Source organism: Hibiscus syriacus, unplaced genomic scaffold (genome assembly GCF_006381635.1).
Source record: "Hibiscus syriacus cultivar Baekdansim isolate YM2019G1 unplaced genomic scaffold, ASM638163v2 tig00116976_pilon, whole genome shotgun sequence".
Lineage (NCBI taxonomy): Eukaryota > Viridiplantae > Streptophyta > Magnoliopsida > Malvales > Malvaceae > Hibiscus > Hibiscus syriacus.
In genome coordinates this window covers 805,383-819,153 of record NW_024063500.1, presented here as the reverse complement: position 1 = coordinate 819,153, position 13,771 = coordinate 805,383, and the positions used below count along the sequence as shown (strand labels likewise).

General features: G+C 35.7%; 1 protein-coding gene across 2 annotated transcripts; it reads right to left on the bottom strand.

The window, feature by feature from the left end:
- Positions 1-5,952: 5,952 nt before the first annotated feature.
- On the bottom strand, positions 5,953-12,716 carry LOC120192591 (pleiotropic drug resistance protein 1-like). 2 transcript variants are annotated; one of them, XM_039195340.1, is made up of 24 exons: positions 12,394-12,716; positions 12,152-12,272; positions 11,972-12,060; positions 11,803-11,887; positions 11,552-11,711; positions 11,381-11,457; positions 11,209-11,262; positions 11,018-11,108; positions 10,598-10,899; positions 10,224-10,505; positions 9,805-10,121; positions 9,565-9,725; positions 9,351-9,454; positions 9,122-9,278; positions 8,943-9,050; positions 8,682-8,845; positions 8,227-8,559; positions 7,841-8,146; positions 7,511-7,579; positions 7,298-7,431; positions 6,939-7,166; positions 6,669-6,840; positions 6,307-6,561; positions 5,953-6,219 (listed from the first exon to the last, which is right to left on the bottom strand). In XM_039195340.1, exons 1-24 carry the CDS (start codon positions 12,714-12,716, stop codon positions 5,962-5,964), a joined length of 4,350 nt encoding a protein of 1,449 aa, XP_039051271.1. In that variant the 3' UTR covers positions 5,953-5,961. The 2 variants fall into 2 exon arrangements, with proteins under 2 accessions (XP_039051271.1, XP_039051270.1); XM_039195339.1 differs by lacking the exons at positions 5,953-6,219; positions 6,307-6,561; positions 6,669-6,840; positions 6,939-7,166 and having other exon boundaries at positions 7,301-7,431; positions 7,511-7,596; positions 7,856-8,146.
- Between the last annotated feature and the right edge of the window lie 1,055 nt (positions 12,717-13,771).

Sequence of the window (13,771 nt, the reverse complement as noted above, 5' to 3'; positions counted from 1 at the left end):
ATTCGAAATTAAAAGTTATATTCCAATTATAGTTCACAATACTTAAATTGAAATTAAATTTATCCATACATATGATTTTATCATTAACATATATATTAAAACGTATACATTAAAATCAACTTATCACTTCACATTTATTCGTAAAAACATCTCGATGCTCATTCCATACAATTTCAATGTCACAATCAACTTATCACTTCACATTTATTCAATTTATCCATAACATTTTATCTAATTTATTCAAACTTCACATAACGTTTTAATTTAAGTTATGAACTTAAATTAATCTATATGTATAATTTATTCTTAACTTGTTGAACTTTCAAAAGAAGTTAAATTTTGGTTATAAATTACCTGATTTCACAATCCATCTAGTGTCCCTTAGGGATATGAGTGACATAATAGGGCAATGATAACATATTATCTGACAAAATAATGGAAGGCGCCCCCCCGGGAGTGCGCCTTCAAGTCCCCTGAGAAATAATAGGTACTGATATGAATAGTGTCCCCGAGGGACATGAGTGACATAATAGGGAAATGATAACATATTCTCTGACAAAATAATGGAAGGCGCACCCCCGGGAACGCGCCTTCAAGTCCCCTGAGAAATAATAGGTACTGATATGAATAGTGTCCCCGAGGGACATGAGTGACATAATAGGGCAATGATAACATATTCTCTGACAAAATAATGGAAGGCGCACCCCCGGGAACGCGCCTTCAAGTCCCCTGAGAAATAATAGGTACTGATATGAATAGTGTCCCCGAGGGACATGAGTGGCATAATAGGGCAATGATAATATATTCTCTGATAAAATAATGGAAGGCGCGCCCCCGGGAACGCGCCTTCATATGAATAGTACTCCGATTATAGACACTATTATATGCAACATATTATAAACTTTCAAAACAAACTTCAGTTCACAAGCTTTCAAATTCTCAAATTCCCAAACTCTAAATTCTCAAATTCTCTGAAAATGAGTCGTCTTTCTGCTGTTGTTTTGTATGATGGAGAAATTAAGAAAGCTGAAGAGGGGGTTGTTTTTGAGTCAGATCATTATATCCCCTTAACCTTGAAGAGAAACATCACAATTGAGGAGTTAATCACAAAAATTTCGTTAAAGATTCGTGTAGTAGGCCAGAGAAGACTATCTTCACTTCAGTACAGATTTCCTACTGAACTTTTTCCGCTCACGTACACATCATTTCAGCTTTCAAACGATGATGATGTTTCTATGATGGTTGATGCTCATATTGAAATGTATGCCACTTTTATTGAGGTTCGTGCAACTCGTGGTCTCTCATATTCCTCTCACTTTGGTATTGCATATCAAGCTGATCAAGTGGATAGCCCAACACAACTGATCTGTAATGATTTCACATCATTAATGGTGGATCCAACGCCAGATGCCATGCCATCAAGTTCAATAGGAAGGCATTCATCTGCAACTACTTATGATCTCAACCCACGTGGCTTCACCAATAATCCATATAACAACATCTCTTATACTTCAAGGGGAAGACATTCATCTGCCAATGTTTTCGACTTACATATGGAAATGCCAACGAGACGACAGTCTATTCACATCCCACATGATACAATGGCCTCAAGTTCAAGGGGAGGACACGCAAGCGGGAACTTATTTGACCTCAATATTGGATTATCAGAGGAGCCCTCATCTCCACCAGAAGAACCTCTTCGGGAGCCATGTGCAGATGGTGCTGAAACGGGATTATTCGTTGAACCTGACTCACCACAGTTTAACGTACATTCTGATGATGACGAGGATGACGTTCCGATAAATAAAACACCAGCCGAACTTCCTGCACATATGTATGAGGCTTATTATGATGCAATGTATGAGCCTGAATTTCCAGATCTTCCTGATGTTGGCAACTATGGACTTCAATCATCAGTCAATGACGGTAATTTACATATTGGAATGGAGTTTGCATCGAATGAGGAAGCAATGATGGCAATAAAGAGTTACAATATTCGTAACTCAGTTCAGTCCTGAGTTGATCGATCTAACACGGAGAAATATGTCTGCTACTGCGTCCAACGTGACAACGGATGTCAATGGATGGTTTGTGTATCAAAGAGGAAGAACAACTTATGGGAACTAACCAGATACAACAGTCCTCATACATGTTGTGCAAGAGGTATAAACCAGGATCATCCCAACTTGGACTCCAACATTATTTGCTAAGCAATCATGCCCATTATGAAGCAAAGCTCTCATATAGTTGTTGCAGTGTTGATTTCTGCTATACAGTCACAATATGGGTACACTGTCTCATATAAAAAAGCGTGGTTGGTAAAACAGAATGCCATTTGCAAACTTCATGGCGAATGGGATTCCTCTTACAACGAGCTGCCCAGTTGGTTTCATGTTGTGCAAAGACTTAATCCCAGGATAATTATTGAGTTCGAAACTCAACATCATTACGTGAATGATCGAATGGTTCGCGATCGCTGCCAATTTTACCTTGTCATTTGGACTTACCCTCAGTGTATTAATGCAGTCAAGTACTGTAAACCAGTTGTCCAAATTGATGGTACTTTCTTGTATGGGAAATACAAGCAAGTTTTATTATTGGTTGTGGTCCAATATGGAAACCGCAATATTCTTCCTGTTGCGTTTGCCCTCGTTCAAGTAGAAGACACTGAGTCTTGGGCTTTTTTCCTTAAAAATTTACGTTTACATGTTGTCACCAGGGAACGAGTATGCATTATTTCAGACCGAGGAGCCGGGATAAAAGCAACAATGGACTCTTTGGGTACAATGTATAGACCTCCACATGTTCAACATCATTATTGTGTCCGTCATATTGCTGCAACCTATTACAGAAAATACAAGAAGAACGATGAACGTCAGTTAGTCGTGCGGATGGGTATGTTACTTTTCCCAATTTTTCTATCAATTTCTTATTACTTATTTATACTTCATATTAACTATTACATATTCCTAATGGCTTAGGTTACGAACTCTTACCTCAAAGGTTTGAGTCGATGTTACAAGAGCTGTTTGGCAAAAATAAGAAGGGGTGCGAGTACATTATGGACATCAGCAAAGAAATGTGGACAAATGCATATGACGGGGGGTATCGCTATGGTCATATGACAACAAACTTGGCTGAAGCAATAAATTCAACCTTAAAGGGGGCGCGTCATTTACCAGTAACGGCGTTGGTTAAAACGACTTATTTTCGTTTGGGTCAACTCTTTGCAAAGCTCGGTGGACAAGCTCTTACTTGGATGCAAAACGACCATATTTACCACCCAAGACTAGTAGTTGATTTACAGAAAAAGTGGCTGCATCAAATGGGATGTTAGTTACAAATTTTTCTCGCACCCGTGAATTGTTTCGTGTAACCGAAATGCCACGTTCGCTGCAAGGGATTGGAGCTAACTCTTTCAGAGTTAATCTGCAAGAGAGGTGGTGCGATTGTGGTTTCTTTCAAGCACTCAAATATCCATGCTCTCATGTCATTGCAGCTTGCTCACATTCGCATTTGGACTACAAAAATTATGTTAATCCCGTATACCAACTTTCACAAGTATTCAAGGTATATGAATTTGAGTTTCCGCCCATAGGAAACGAAAGAGACCCAAATGAGATTCAAACTTGGCTTACAATTGTACCAGATCCATTGCTATTGAGGGACTCAGGTCGTCCAAAATCTACTAGAATACATTGTGATATGGATATTCGGGAGAAGTCAACAGAACAAAAACGATGTGGGCATTGTAGAAACATCGGGCACAATAGAAAAAAAATGTTCAGCTCTGTTATCATCATATAACCGTTAACTCTTATGTAATTAATATTGTATTTAAATGAATGTTTTTGTTTCTAATAATTTAATGTTATTGCATTTTATATAATTTGTCAATGTATCTACACCTAAATAATTTTTTTAACTTTTAAATACATAAATATTTTCAATATATTTATTTAATATAATAATTAATATTATTAGTTATAATTTTTTAAAATATAATAATAATTCCACCTTCTAAGTAGAGAAAAATATTAAATTAAACAAATTAAAAGTTATTAAAAAATTTATGTATACGATGACACATTTCATATTCTGATTGGAGGATTAAATTTATTAAATTAAATTTTCAATAAGACTAATTTCATAAAATATGTAAGTCTTGAAGATTAAATATGTAATTATACTAATTTATTAACTTATGCATCAATATTTTCGTTAAATATTGATAAGAGATGACTAGATTGATAATATTTAAATAATTAACTGATAAAATTAATAGATCGATAATTAAAATCAAAAATAATAATATAACCATATTTGTAATATTATAATTTCATACATTTTCCCTATAACTACAATAAAATCAAAACTGGTTTTCATATATTGTTCTATCATATTAATGTAGATAATTCACTCTACCTTTAACACATATTAACAAAATACATTTGATAATTCTTACATTATAATCGAAACACTTTACATAATATATATTACTAATTTATAATAATAATAAAAAATAAAATATTTATTATTAAACAAAATACCAGCGGGGCAGTCGAGTCATCAGAATCTCGTGAAGGCGCGTCCCCGGGGATGCGCCTTCCACACGTGGCATCCAACTCAGCGAAAACCCGGGTAAAGCGCGTCCCCGGGGATGCGCCTTTCGCTAGCTCAGCCGAAAGGGTGCCACTTCGGGAAATATATATCAAACGGTGCTAAAAAGGTAAATATTCGGTTAAATAATGTCAGTTTAATCAAATCACCGCGAAAACAACGTTGATGTTTGGAATTTAGGGCGCCAAACCTTTCAATAGACCCGATGAATACACATATTAATCCGACCAGAAGAGTAATTATGATATAATTCTCTCTCATAAAAAGAAAATAAATCACGTCAAATCGTCACAAATTTTATTAATTTTCTAAAGATAAATTATCAAAATAAAATCAAAAGTTATGTTAATATTGATTTTGAGAAAAAATGACTAAATATAATCAAAATGATAATTGAGTTACTAAATATCGAATTTATTGATTTTTTATTATATGACAAGTGGAAGAAGAGAAGAGGAGTGAGAGTGTTGTGAATTGTCATGTGACATTAACATATCCTAAGCAAAGGGCCCCCCTTGAAGTATATGTCATTGAACAGAGCAATGCAACAGAACGGAATCCAGCAGCAGCCATCGACGTCTACAGAAAGAATTTTGGCACTGCCTTTGCTTACCACTCTGCACCTCTTACTTGTCGATTTGCTCCCATCTAAACATAAATCTTTGGATATACATATATAAAAATTATACTATATCAACAATTTACTAATGTAAAGTACTTTAAATAAGATTAGATATTCGAATTTTAACATTATAAATAGAATAAAATAAGTTGAGAAAACCGTCTTTTAATAAACTTCTATAATATCCAGTCTAAATTAGTTGATCAATAAATTAGATATCGATATAGTTTTAAAAAATAGAAAAATAATATTTGATTTTAAACATAAATCTTTGGACATACATACACTCCCAACATATAAAAAAATTTATTTTACATTTTTTTATAACTATTAGATTAATAATTAACAGTAAAATTAAACTGAAGTTAGTAGAAAGTTTAAATATTTAAATAAAAATCATAAAATATTTAATATTGTAAAATTGAAAAGTGAAACATGAAAAACTAAAATTTATAGATTTGAAAAAAATTGGGTAACGAAGCTGTGTTATACGATTTCTTTTACTGTCAAATTTTACATGGAAGTTCTACATACAGATATGGAGAATATATAAGGTACTTTAATGGGAAAAAAATATAGAAAAACTATACAATACAGAGAACAAAGTTAACAAAACTACTCACTGATCATACGTATCTTTCTTCTCCCTTTAAGAAGCTGAATATTTTGTATCTTAAATGAGCAAAACTTAATCTTGAGAATATATATTGATGGTAGTTTCATCTCTTCTGGAAGTTAAATGCTTTGATTGAAAACGCGAACATGAACCCGAAGAGAACACATATACCAACCACCACGATTGCGACGACTCCCACAAAATCCTCTTTGAAATCGAAATAGGTTCTTACGAAATGTTCCACTGTTTCTCCTGAGTCGAATGTGTCCTTTATGCCACCATACTGTGAAGCAATGAGTCCATACAAGCTCCAAGAAATGGGGCAAAACCAATAATACCATCTCCACCACACAGGAATCCTCTGTCATTGGAACATAATTCAATTGGTTAGGATGTGGTTTCACTGTTTTTGCATTAAGGAAGTGTGCAGAAGGGTTACTAGGGGTACCGTTCGTGGGATGATGAATCCGGAGAAGAGATTCCAAAGTGCAAAGAAGGCGGATGAAATAATGCCGGCGATATTGTGGTCGGGAGTGACAGCCACAGTCATCATCCCATAGAAGGTGAAGTATAAGAAGGTGAAATACATAAAGAAGAGATACCAGAAGAACTTATGGGCGGTCCATTCGAATCCGATCATGGCATACACTATAACCCCATAAATGACTGTTTGAACCAAAATGTATGGCAGCTCAATCACAACCTGGTAAAATAAATGGTAACCATCAGCTTGTTTCCAAAGCCTAGACTGGTTACTAGCCCTGTAGAAAGTCTGAGTTCCGTAATCTTGAAAAACAACTGCAACATTACCTGGCCAAATGCATATGGTAGTGCTGAATACATTCCGGCTGCTCTTTCTCGATAAAAGACTGTTCTTTCGACTGCCACAACCGGCTGAACTGATGAAGCATTTTGAAATCCTATGAAGAGAACAGCAGCATACATGGAACCCATCGAATTCAAAACATCCTGTGGCCTTGTTCTGCAATTACCAAGCATTTTGAATGGTTTGGAGATTAAAACACTAAATCAAATTACTTGCACCACTGCATTGTTTACATTAGATAGCTATATGTATACCTTTTGGAACCAAGATCCCAGAATATTGTCCCAAACAATAGAGCAATAAAATTTGTGAAGAAAAATCTCACGGCGTTGTACGGAGTGTTTCGCCAATAGGACCAGTACTGCTTCCATAAGCAAGCAATACATTGAGTGAGCATAGATTGTGAATATCTAGTCTGGAAGTATAAATCCTTGGAACCAGGTGCAGGATTGCTTAGTTCCTTGACCAATGTCTTGTTCCTCCTGCACCATTATTTTAAGGTGTCAATGTATTCCCTTTTTTTTAATAATTTATATAATAAAATGAGTGATAAGTTCTATCGATTAATGCATAATTCAGTTTTAAGGTAACATACTATAAATATTGATCCTACCTATACAGCTCAGAATTCTTGTATATGCTGGTAAAGTTGACACCAATTGCTTCTTCTTGTGCTTCTGAAGTAACCTCCAACATCCATGTTGCTGGATTGTAACCATCTTTTATCTTTGGGATTCCATTTATTTCCTTCAACAAGCAAAATCCTAGGCATTTAGCAATATATATATATAATCGGCTAATATTATCAAGCATTCATGAGACTAACCTCAAAATACTTTATCAAATGGAAAGAATGGCGGCCTAATGGGCCAACATATATTTCTTCACCTCCTCTCTTTTCAATAGAAGTAGCTGTTTTTTTGTCCAAATATGTACTTGTATTAGCTTTAAGAAGACAAAAAGCATAAATGAAAAGAAAAAAAAACTAGTACGATTCTGTCGAGTATTGTAAATACTAGGTAGATGTAATATGGTTGTTGCATTCTGTTAGTAGTAGTTAGAGTTAGTTACATCCTCCCGCTTAGTTATATAAACCATACTTGTAATTTTTTCCTTAATTCTAATGAAAGAAGATGTATTTTTTACACTCTTAAACTCTACAGATTCTCACCTCATCGAAAGCATCGAATATATCAATGCTTGGTTGGTGGATCGTGCACACCACGGTTCGTCCTGTATCAACAGTGTTCCTCACTGTTCGCATTACTATAGCTGCAGCCCTGGCATCAAGACCCGATGTAGGCTCATCCATGAATATTATGGATGGGTTGGCAACAAGTTCAACTGCAATTGTTAGCCTCTTGCGTTGCTCGGTTGATAGACCGTTCACCCCAGGCAATCCTACAAGTGCTTCCCTTAATGGAGTTAGCTCCACAAGCTCCATAACTTCCTCAACGAACATCTGTAACACAATAATTTGATTTAAAACAAATATTTCTTACATTCCTTAAGCAAAGATACTAGAAGTAATTAACTACATACCTTCCTGATCTCTGGATTGACCTCTGGGGGTAGTCTAAGCCATGCAGAGAAAACCAATGACTCATAGACTGTAACGTGTGGGGAATGGATGTCTGTTTGCTCACAGTACCCGGATATGCGAGCAAATGTTTCCTGCTTCTTCAGATACCCTGAAATTTTGATCATTCCCTCGACATAACCCCCGGTTTTCCTTCCTGCCAATATATCCATTAGAGTGGTCTTGCCAGCACCACTAACACCCATCAGAGCTGTTAGGACCCCAGGCCTGAAAGCTCCACTCACTCCCTTCAAAAGTTCCAACCGTTCCTCAGAAATACCTTGAGCTTTCATTTCCTGGAAGCAGAATTCAACTTGTTGCACAATTTTGTATTTTCATGCATGGATATTCAATAAAAAAAATCTAAACGACTATGTTTCCTAGTTTCTAGTTTTCAACCTGATAAAAGGTAAGATACCTGTGGCATATCTACAGCATATTTGATTTCATCAAAGCTCATTGAAAGGGGTTCAAAAGGAAGAACCATGCCCCTCTTCCTCTTGTGATTAGCTTCATTGACACTTCCAACTTTTTCAGACAATGATCTCAATGATGTATTTGTTCGGCTACTGTTAGCGCGCTCTGTGTTATTTTTTGCATTGATCATGTTACAGCATGAGTAATATCAATGCAGCATCTGAATATAACACACTGTTGATTAATCTAACTAATGACTCACCAGAAGAACCTCTTCCCCTTGATGATAGCTCAATACTCTGTCCGGCCTTGTTAGCAATTTTCTCATCTAAGGTTTCTTTAGATATTACAGCTTGAGGCTTCCCAAATGCTGAATCAAATTAAACTATCAGAAAATAAGCTTCATATCGAAAACTAATAAAGCCAATGAGAGAAACTTACGGTCAAGATACTTTAATGACAATGTGAAAAGGAAATTGAATAGGAAACAGTATCCAATTAAAGCTCCGACTCCAATCCAATACCAATGCGGTTCTGGGAAAACTCCTCGAGACTTCAAGACCAAAACTCCTAATGGTTCAGTAAAGTTGGAAGGAACCTACAATACAAATATTTCAGATTCAGTAATGTCTCCTGGTTTAGTTTCACATATGCAGAGAATGTTGCTTACATGTCGCCAACTTTTCCCCAGGAATTCATTGACAGTTATGGCATTTTGTGCATACATCAATGGTGATATCCAATAACCCCATTTCCACCATTTCTTGACATCATCTGATAAAGCAGAATGTTATGATCAAAACTAAAACTCAAGTTTACATCATTAAGAAAATAATGGTAGCTATAGTAATTAATGTATTGAATTTAATTGTATGTTGTTTCACCTCGGGTTAAGATGAATCCTCCCATGACAAGAACTGCAAGTAAGGCAAATGATCCACAAGTGTTTGCAACAATTATATTTCTTCCTAATCCTCCCATTAACCGGAACATTCCTGATGCCATCTCGCTAAGACATAGGAGTACCAGGTAATACTTGAAAAAGCTGCCAATGAAACCGTTAATTAAATTGCTACACACAAAAGTATAGACCATAACAGATATTGTGTTAGCTTGTGTCTCACCTCCCTACACTTGGGTCGAAGCCAATGACATAATAACTCATAAAAACCCATATCGTAACTTCTAACAAGCTGACTGGGGTCTTAAGGATCCATGCAGGTAGAGAATATGCCCATGAAGGATAGAAGAGAAGGTCCCTTTGCTTGTAGAAGACCGGAAGTTTCAAGATGGTCAACGCGAGCTCGGCGAATCCATTGAACATTATCATAAGGAGAATAAAGAACAAAGCTCCCATAAAAATCCCACCATCTGTAACTGAATCTCGGTGCATCTCCGTCCTTAAAAATATTGTCATGGTGATGAATCCAATGAAAATGAGCTGAAATTTTCACCAACAACATAGCAATCCGTTAAGTTTCAAAATGTTTCAGTCATAGTTTTGAAACATGCATATAGCCTCTTTAGATATTTCTTTACTCACTTGAATGATTTTGAAAATATAGACAAATAAGTTCCTCTTCATTAGAAGATATTCTCTGGATACACAAGCTTTTAACAGTTCCTTCTTTGAAACACCATATTTCTCTTTTGTTAAAGCAGCTGGATGGCTTTTAGACTTATCAAATGGAACTGCTAGATCATCGCCTAGCTTTTGACCAATGTGGAAAGACTGAAATGCTTCAGCTAATTCCTTGACAGAGATGAAACTGTAAGGCTCATCTGTACGTGCCCAATATTGCTCTTGATCTTTCCTTGATGTCACCTATTGCACCCACGAACCAAAAGAAAGAAAGAAAAATGTTAGATATATCCAAACAAAATCTGCATGCTTAAAAGTAAAAATTAAACCCTTACCTCTTGTAAAAAGTCAGCAACTCCTTTTCTTTCTGGACACTTAAACCCCATGTATTCGAAGAACTTGAGCACATTTTCCCGGGGACCTTGGTACACAATCTGACCATCTGAAAGCAGAATTATATCATCAAACAGATCGTATGTCTCTGGAGCCGGTTGAAGGAGAGAGATTAGAGCTGTTCCATTGAGTATATGAATGGACTGTCTCAATGAGTTCACTATTTGAAACGTAGTCGAACTATCCAAGCCAGTAGATATCTCATCCATGAAAAGTGCCCTTGCTGGTCCAACCAGCATCTCTCCTGTAAAATTTTAGTGAGGTGAAATTGATTAAAAACATTATAACATTTGTCCAAAATTCTGGGATTTAACAAACATTTTTGTCAAGTAGTTGTAAGAAAACCATTGAATCAGATTTACCTGTAGTGACTCTCTTTTTTTGTCCACCGGAGATACCTCGTCTCATTTCATCACCCACCATGGTATCTGCACAAACTTCAAGCCCCAATATCTGCAAATTTCCAATATTAGATTCGTAACAGATATTGAAAAGATTCTGTCTGTTTCTTCTTTTGTTCTTTGTCTCCATTTGTCCATTGCTAGATTTGTACCTTGAGAATATAATCTGTAACTACATTTGCCTCTTGTCCCTCTAGTGCTGCAGCCTGCAAATTTAACAGTACCTCTCCCATTTTCAATCATGTTATTTTATTGCAATTGCAGATATAACCAATGCGAAGAGTACCGAAACTGTAAAAAGATATTGCATCACTGTCTTCTTACCTTCATATAGATATCGATATCAGGATCGGGCTTGATATTTGCTTCTTTCTCTCTACGAGACAATTCTTTCAACATCTCTGCCAATTCCCAGAAATGCAGATTTAGCTATAGAACCGCAAGCTTTTCAGATCAATTTTGCAAATCAAAGTTCAGAAAAGTTTCAGTTTTTACCATAACGAGGTCCAACACCTTGACATCTTGCTGAAAAGGCTAATGTTTCTCTTACTGTCATTTCTCCTATATGAACATCATATTGACTTATATAAGCTGATGTCCTCTCGGGCACGAATTCTTTCATTCCATGTCCGTTGTAAGTTACTCTGCCTGAAAACTGAGATTTTTCGTTCATATTTACCCAATGTCAGATCACAATGCCAATCAACTGGGAAAAAAATGGGATTAAAATGAAATGAATTTCGTACTTTCAAATCTTTACCGAGCTTTCCAGCCAATGCCAATAGTAATGTGGTCTTGCCCGAGCTTGGAGGCCCTAATAGCAATGTCATTCTGAAGAAATTCAATCGAAAACGAGCGTCATCAACGTTTCAAGTGATAATGAGCTGTTTTTTATTCCGATTAAGAAGTTCTTACCTTCGAGGTCGGATAATTCCACTGATACCATTAAGGATTGGTAATGGCTTCTTTCTACTGGGAAGAATGTGAAGGTAACTCAACAATCCCTTCAAAGAAAACAAGATAGGCAACATAAAAATTTGGTAATCTCTGTTGAATTAAAAGATTCAAAGTTGTTTATTCAAACAAGAAGTGTACCTCTAGAACATTTGCAGTGAAGTTGAATATGGTAGGCAATGCTCTACTTCCCACATATGCTTCTGCTTCAACACTCAAATGCTCGAACCGGACTTCAATCGTCGGCATATCAAGTCCCACTCTGTGATTTGTGTTCATAATCCATTGAAAAAACAATACCCCAACCATTTGGATCAACTTGAATGCATTAAACAATCATAAAATGTCAAAATGAAGTTGAAAAAATATGGAAAAAAACATACCTGTCAATACGTTCTTTAAGCTTCAACAAGAACCTTTCATTATCTTCTTCTGCAATTCTCACTAGCCTTTCGAGCAGATTCCTTCTCTCAATGAAGCCCAGATTTTTAATATCGACTTCCCTCGATTGACCTTCTTCTTCGGTGAGTATACCTCTCCTCACACGCAGAAAAGTAGGCAGTTTCTCGATGGCTGCCCATTTAAGGTCTTCTTCGTCATCTTCTTCACGAGCAGACATTGAGAAAGCTTCCATGGGCCTGGCGTTGTTCCTCCAACTGCCAATACGTGCACTGTTGCCGACTCCAAATGCATCACCATTCTCCATTTTTTTGGGTGTTTGTGTGTGTTATTAGACGATGCCACCCAATGCAATAGTAGATTTTCAATATATAATCCGAAACTATGGCTCTCCCCAAAGAAGGTTCCGTGTTGCCTTCATGGGAAGAAAATTAATTGATGAATTTTAGAGCTAGATAGCTGCTCTGTAAGATATATGTGCATCTTTCTCGATGTGGGTGGCTCTATATATATATATATATATATATATATGAGTCAATGGAAAGAGAAACAAGAAAATTATAATCATGTCACAATAAAAAAAATCAAAATTTTTGACATTTTCTTCTCAAATCTTATTATGCAGTAAAGGAAATGTTGTGATTTTACACCACAGATAATATCTTGTTTTGTCACTCTTGCTTGGATTTGAACCAATCAAACCTGGTTGGACTGTCCAGCCAGCAAACCAGCAACCACGATATCTCAGATGATCAGATCCTGCTGCTAACCCTAAAATAAATAAATAATCAAAGTATTTATTGATGTCAGCCGGCCATTGCCCTTTCTATATCTGAGATTTCCTGGAAACGAGGGTTTTCTATGATATAAATATAATGCAGAAATCCCTATGGTTTTGCCATTGTTAGCTGTCTTGGATTGCTATGTCTGCATGTCTGAGACTGGGATAATGCTAATTTCTTTCTTATTATTAATTCAATACCCCACTTCTGATTTATTCATTTTTAACCACCATCTCCACACGCACCTTAATATTAAGGTCGGATAATTATTTGTTTAGATTTAAACACTCGTTTAATATCTGAAACAATAAAATTATTTAAGTAGAATTAATCATGTTGAGATAATTAGGATCTCAAGAATAGTAGAGTTCTCTTGTAAAGTATTTAACGATGTTAAACTAGGGTACTTGATCCAAACATTTGATAGTAGTAATACGATATATAAATATTAACATATTTTCACTATTAAATAATGTATATATAAGAATTTAAATATTTAAAAAATATTATATTCTTTAAAAATTAAAAATAATACGAGCGAGTTATTCAAATTTGAGTTAATCATTTTTAAATATAATAA

Bases quoted from the DNA above. Each gene is read 5' to 3' on its own strand.
- LOC120192591 (XM_039195340.1), bottom strand. From the start codon at position 12,716: ATGGAGAATGGTGATGCATTTGGAGTCGGCAACAGTGCACGTATTGGC. The intron at 10,122-10,223 runs GTGAGTAAAGAA...TGAAAATTTCAG, and splicing joins ATATTTTCAAAATCATTCAA to CTCATTTTCATTGGATTCAT. The intron at 6,562-6,668 runs GTAATGTTGCAG...TTATTTTACCAG, and splicing joins TACCATATGCATTTGGCCAG to GTTGTGATTGAGCTGCCATA.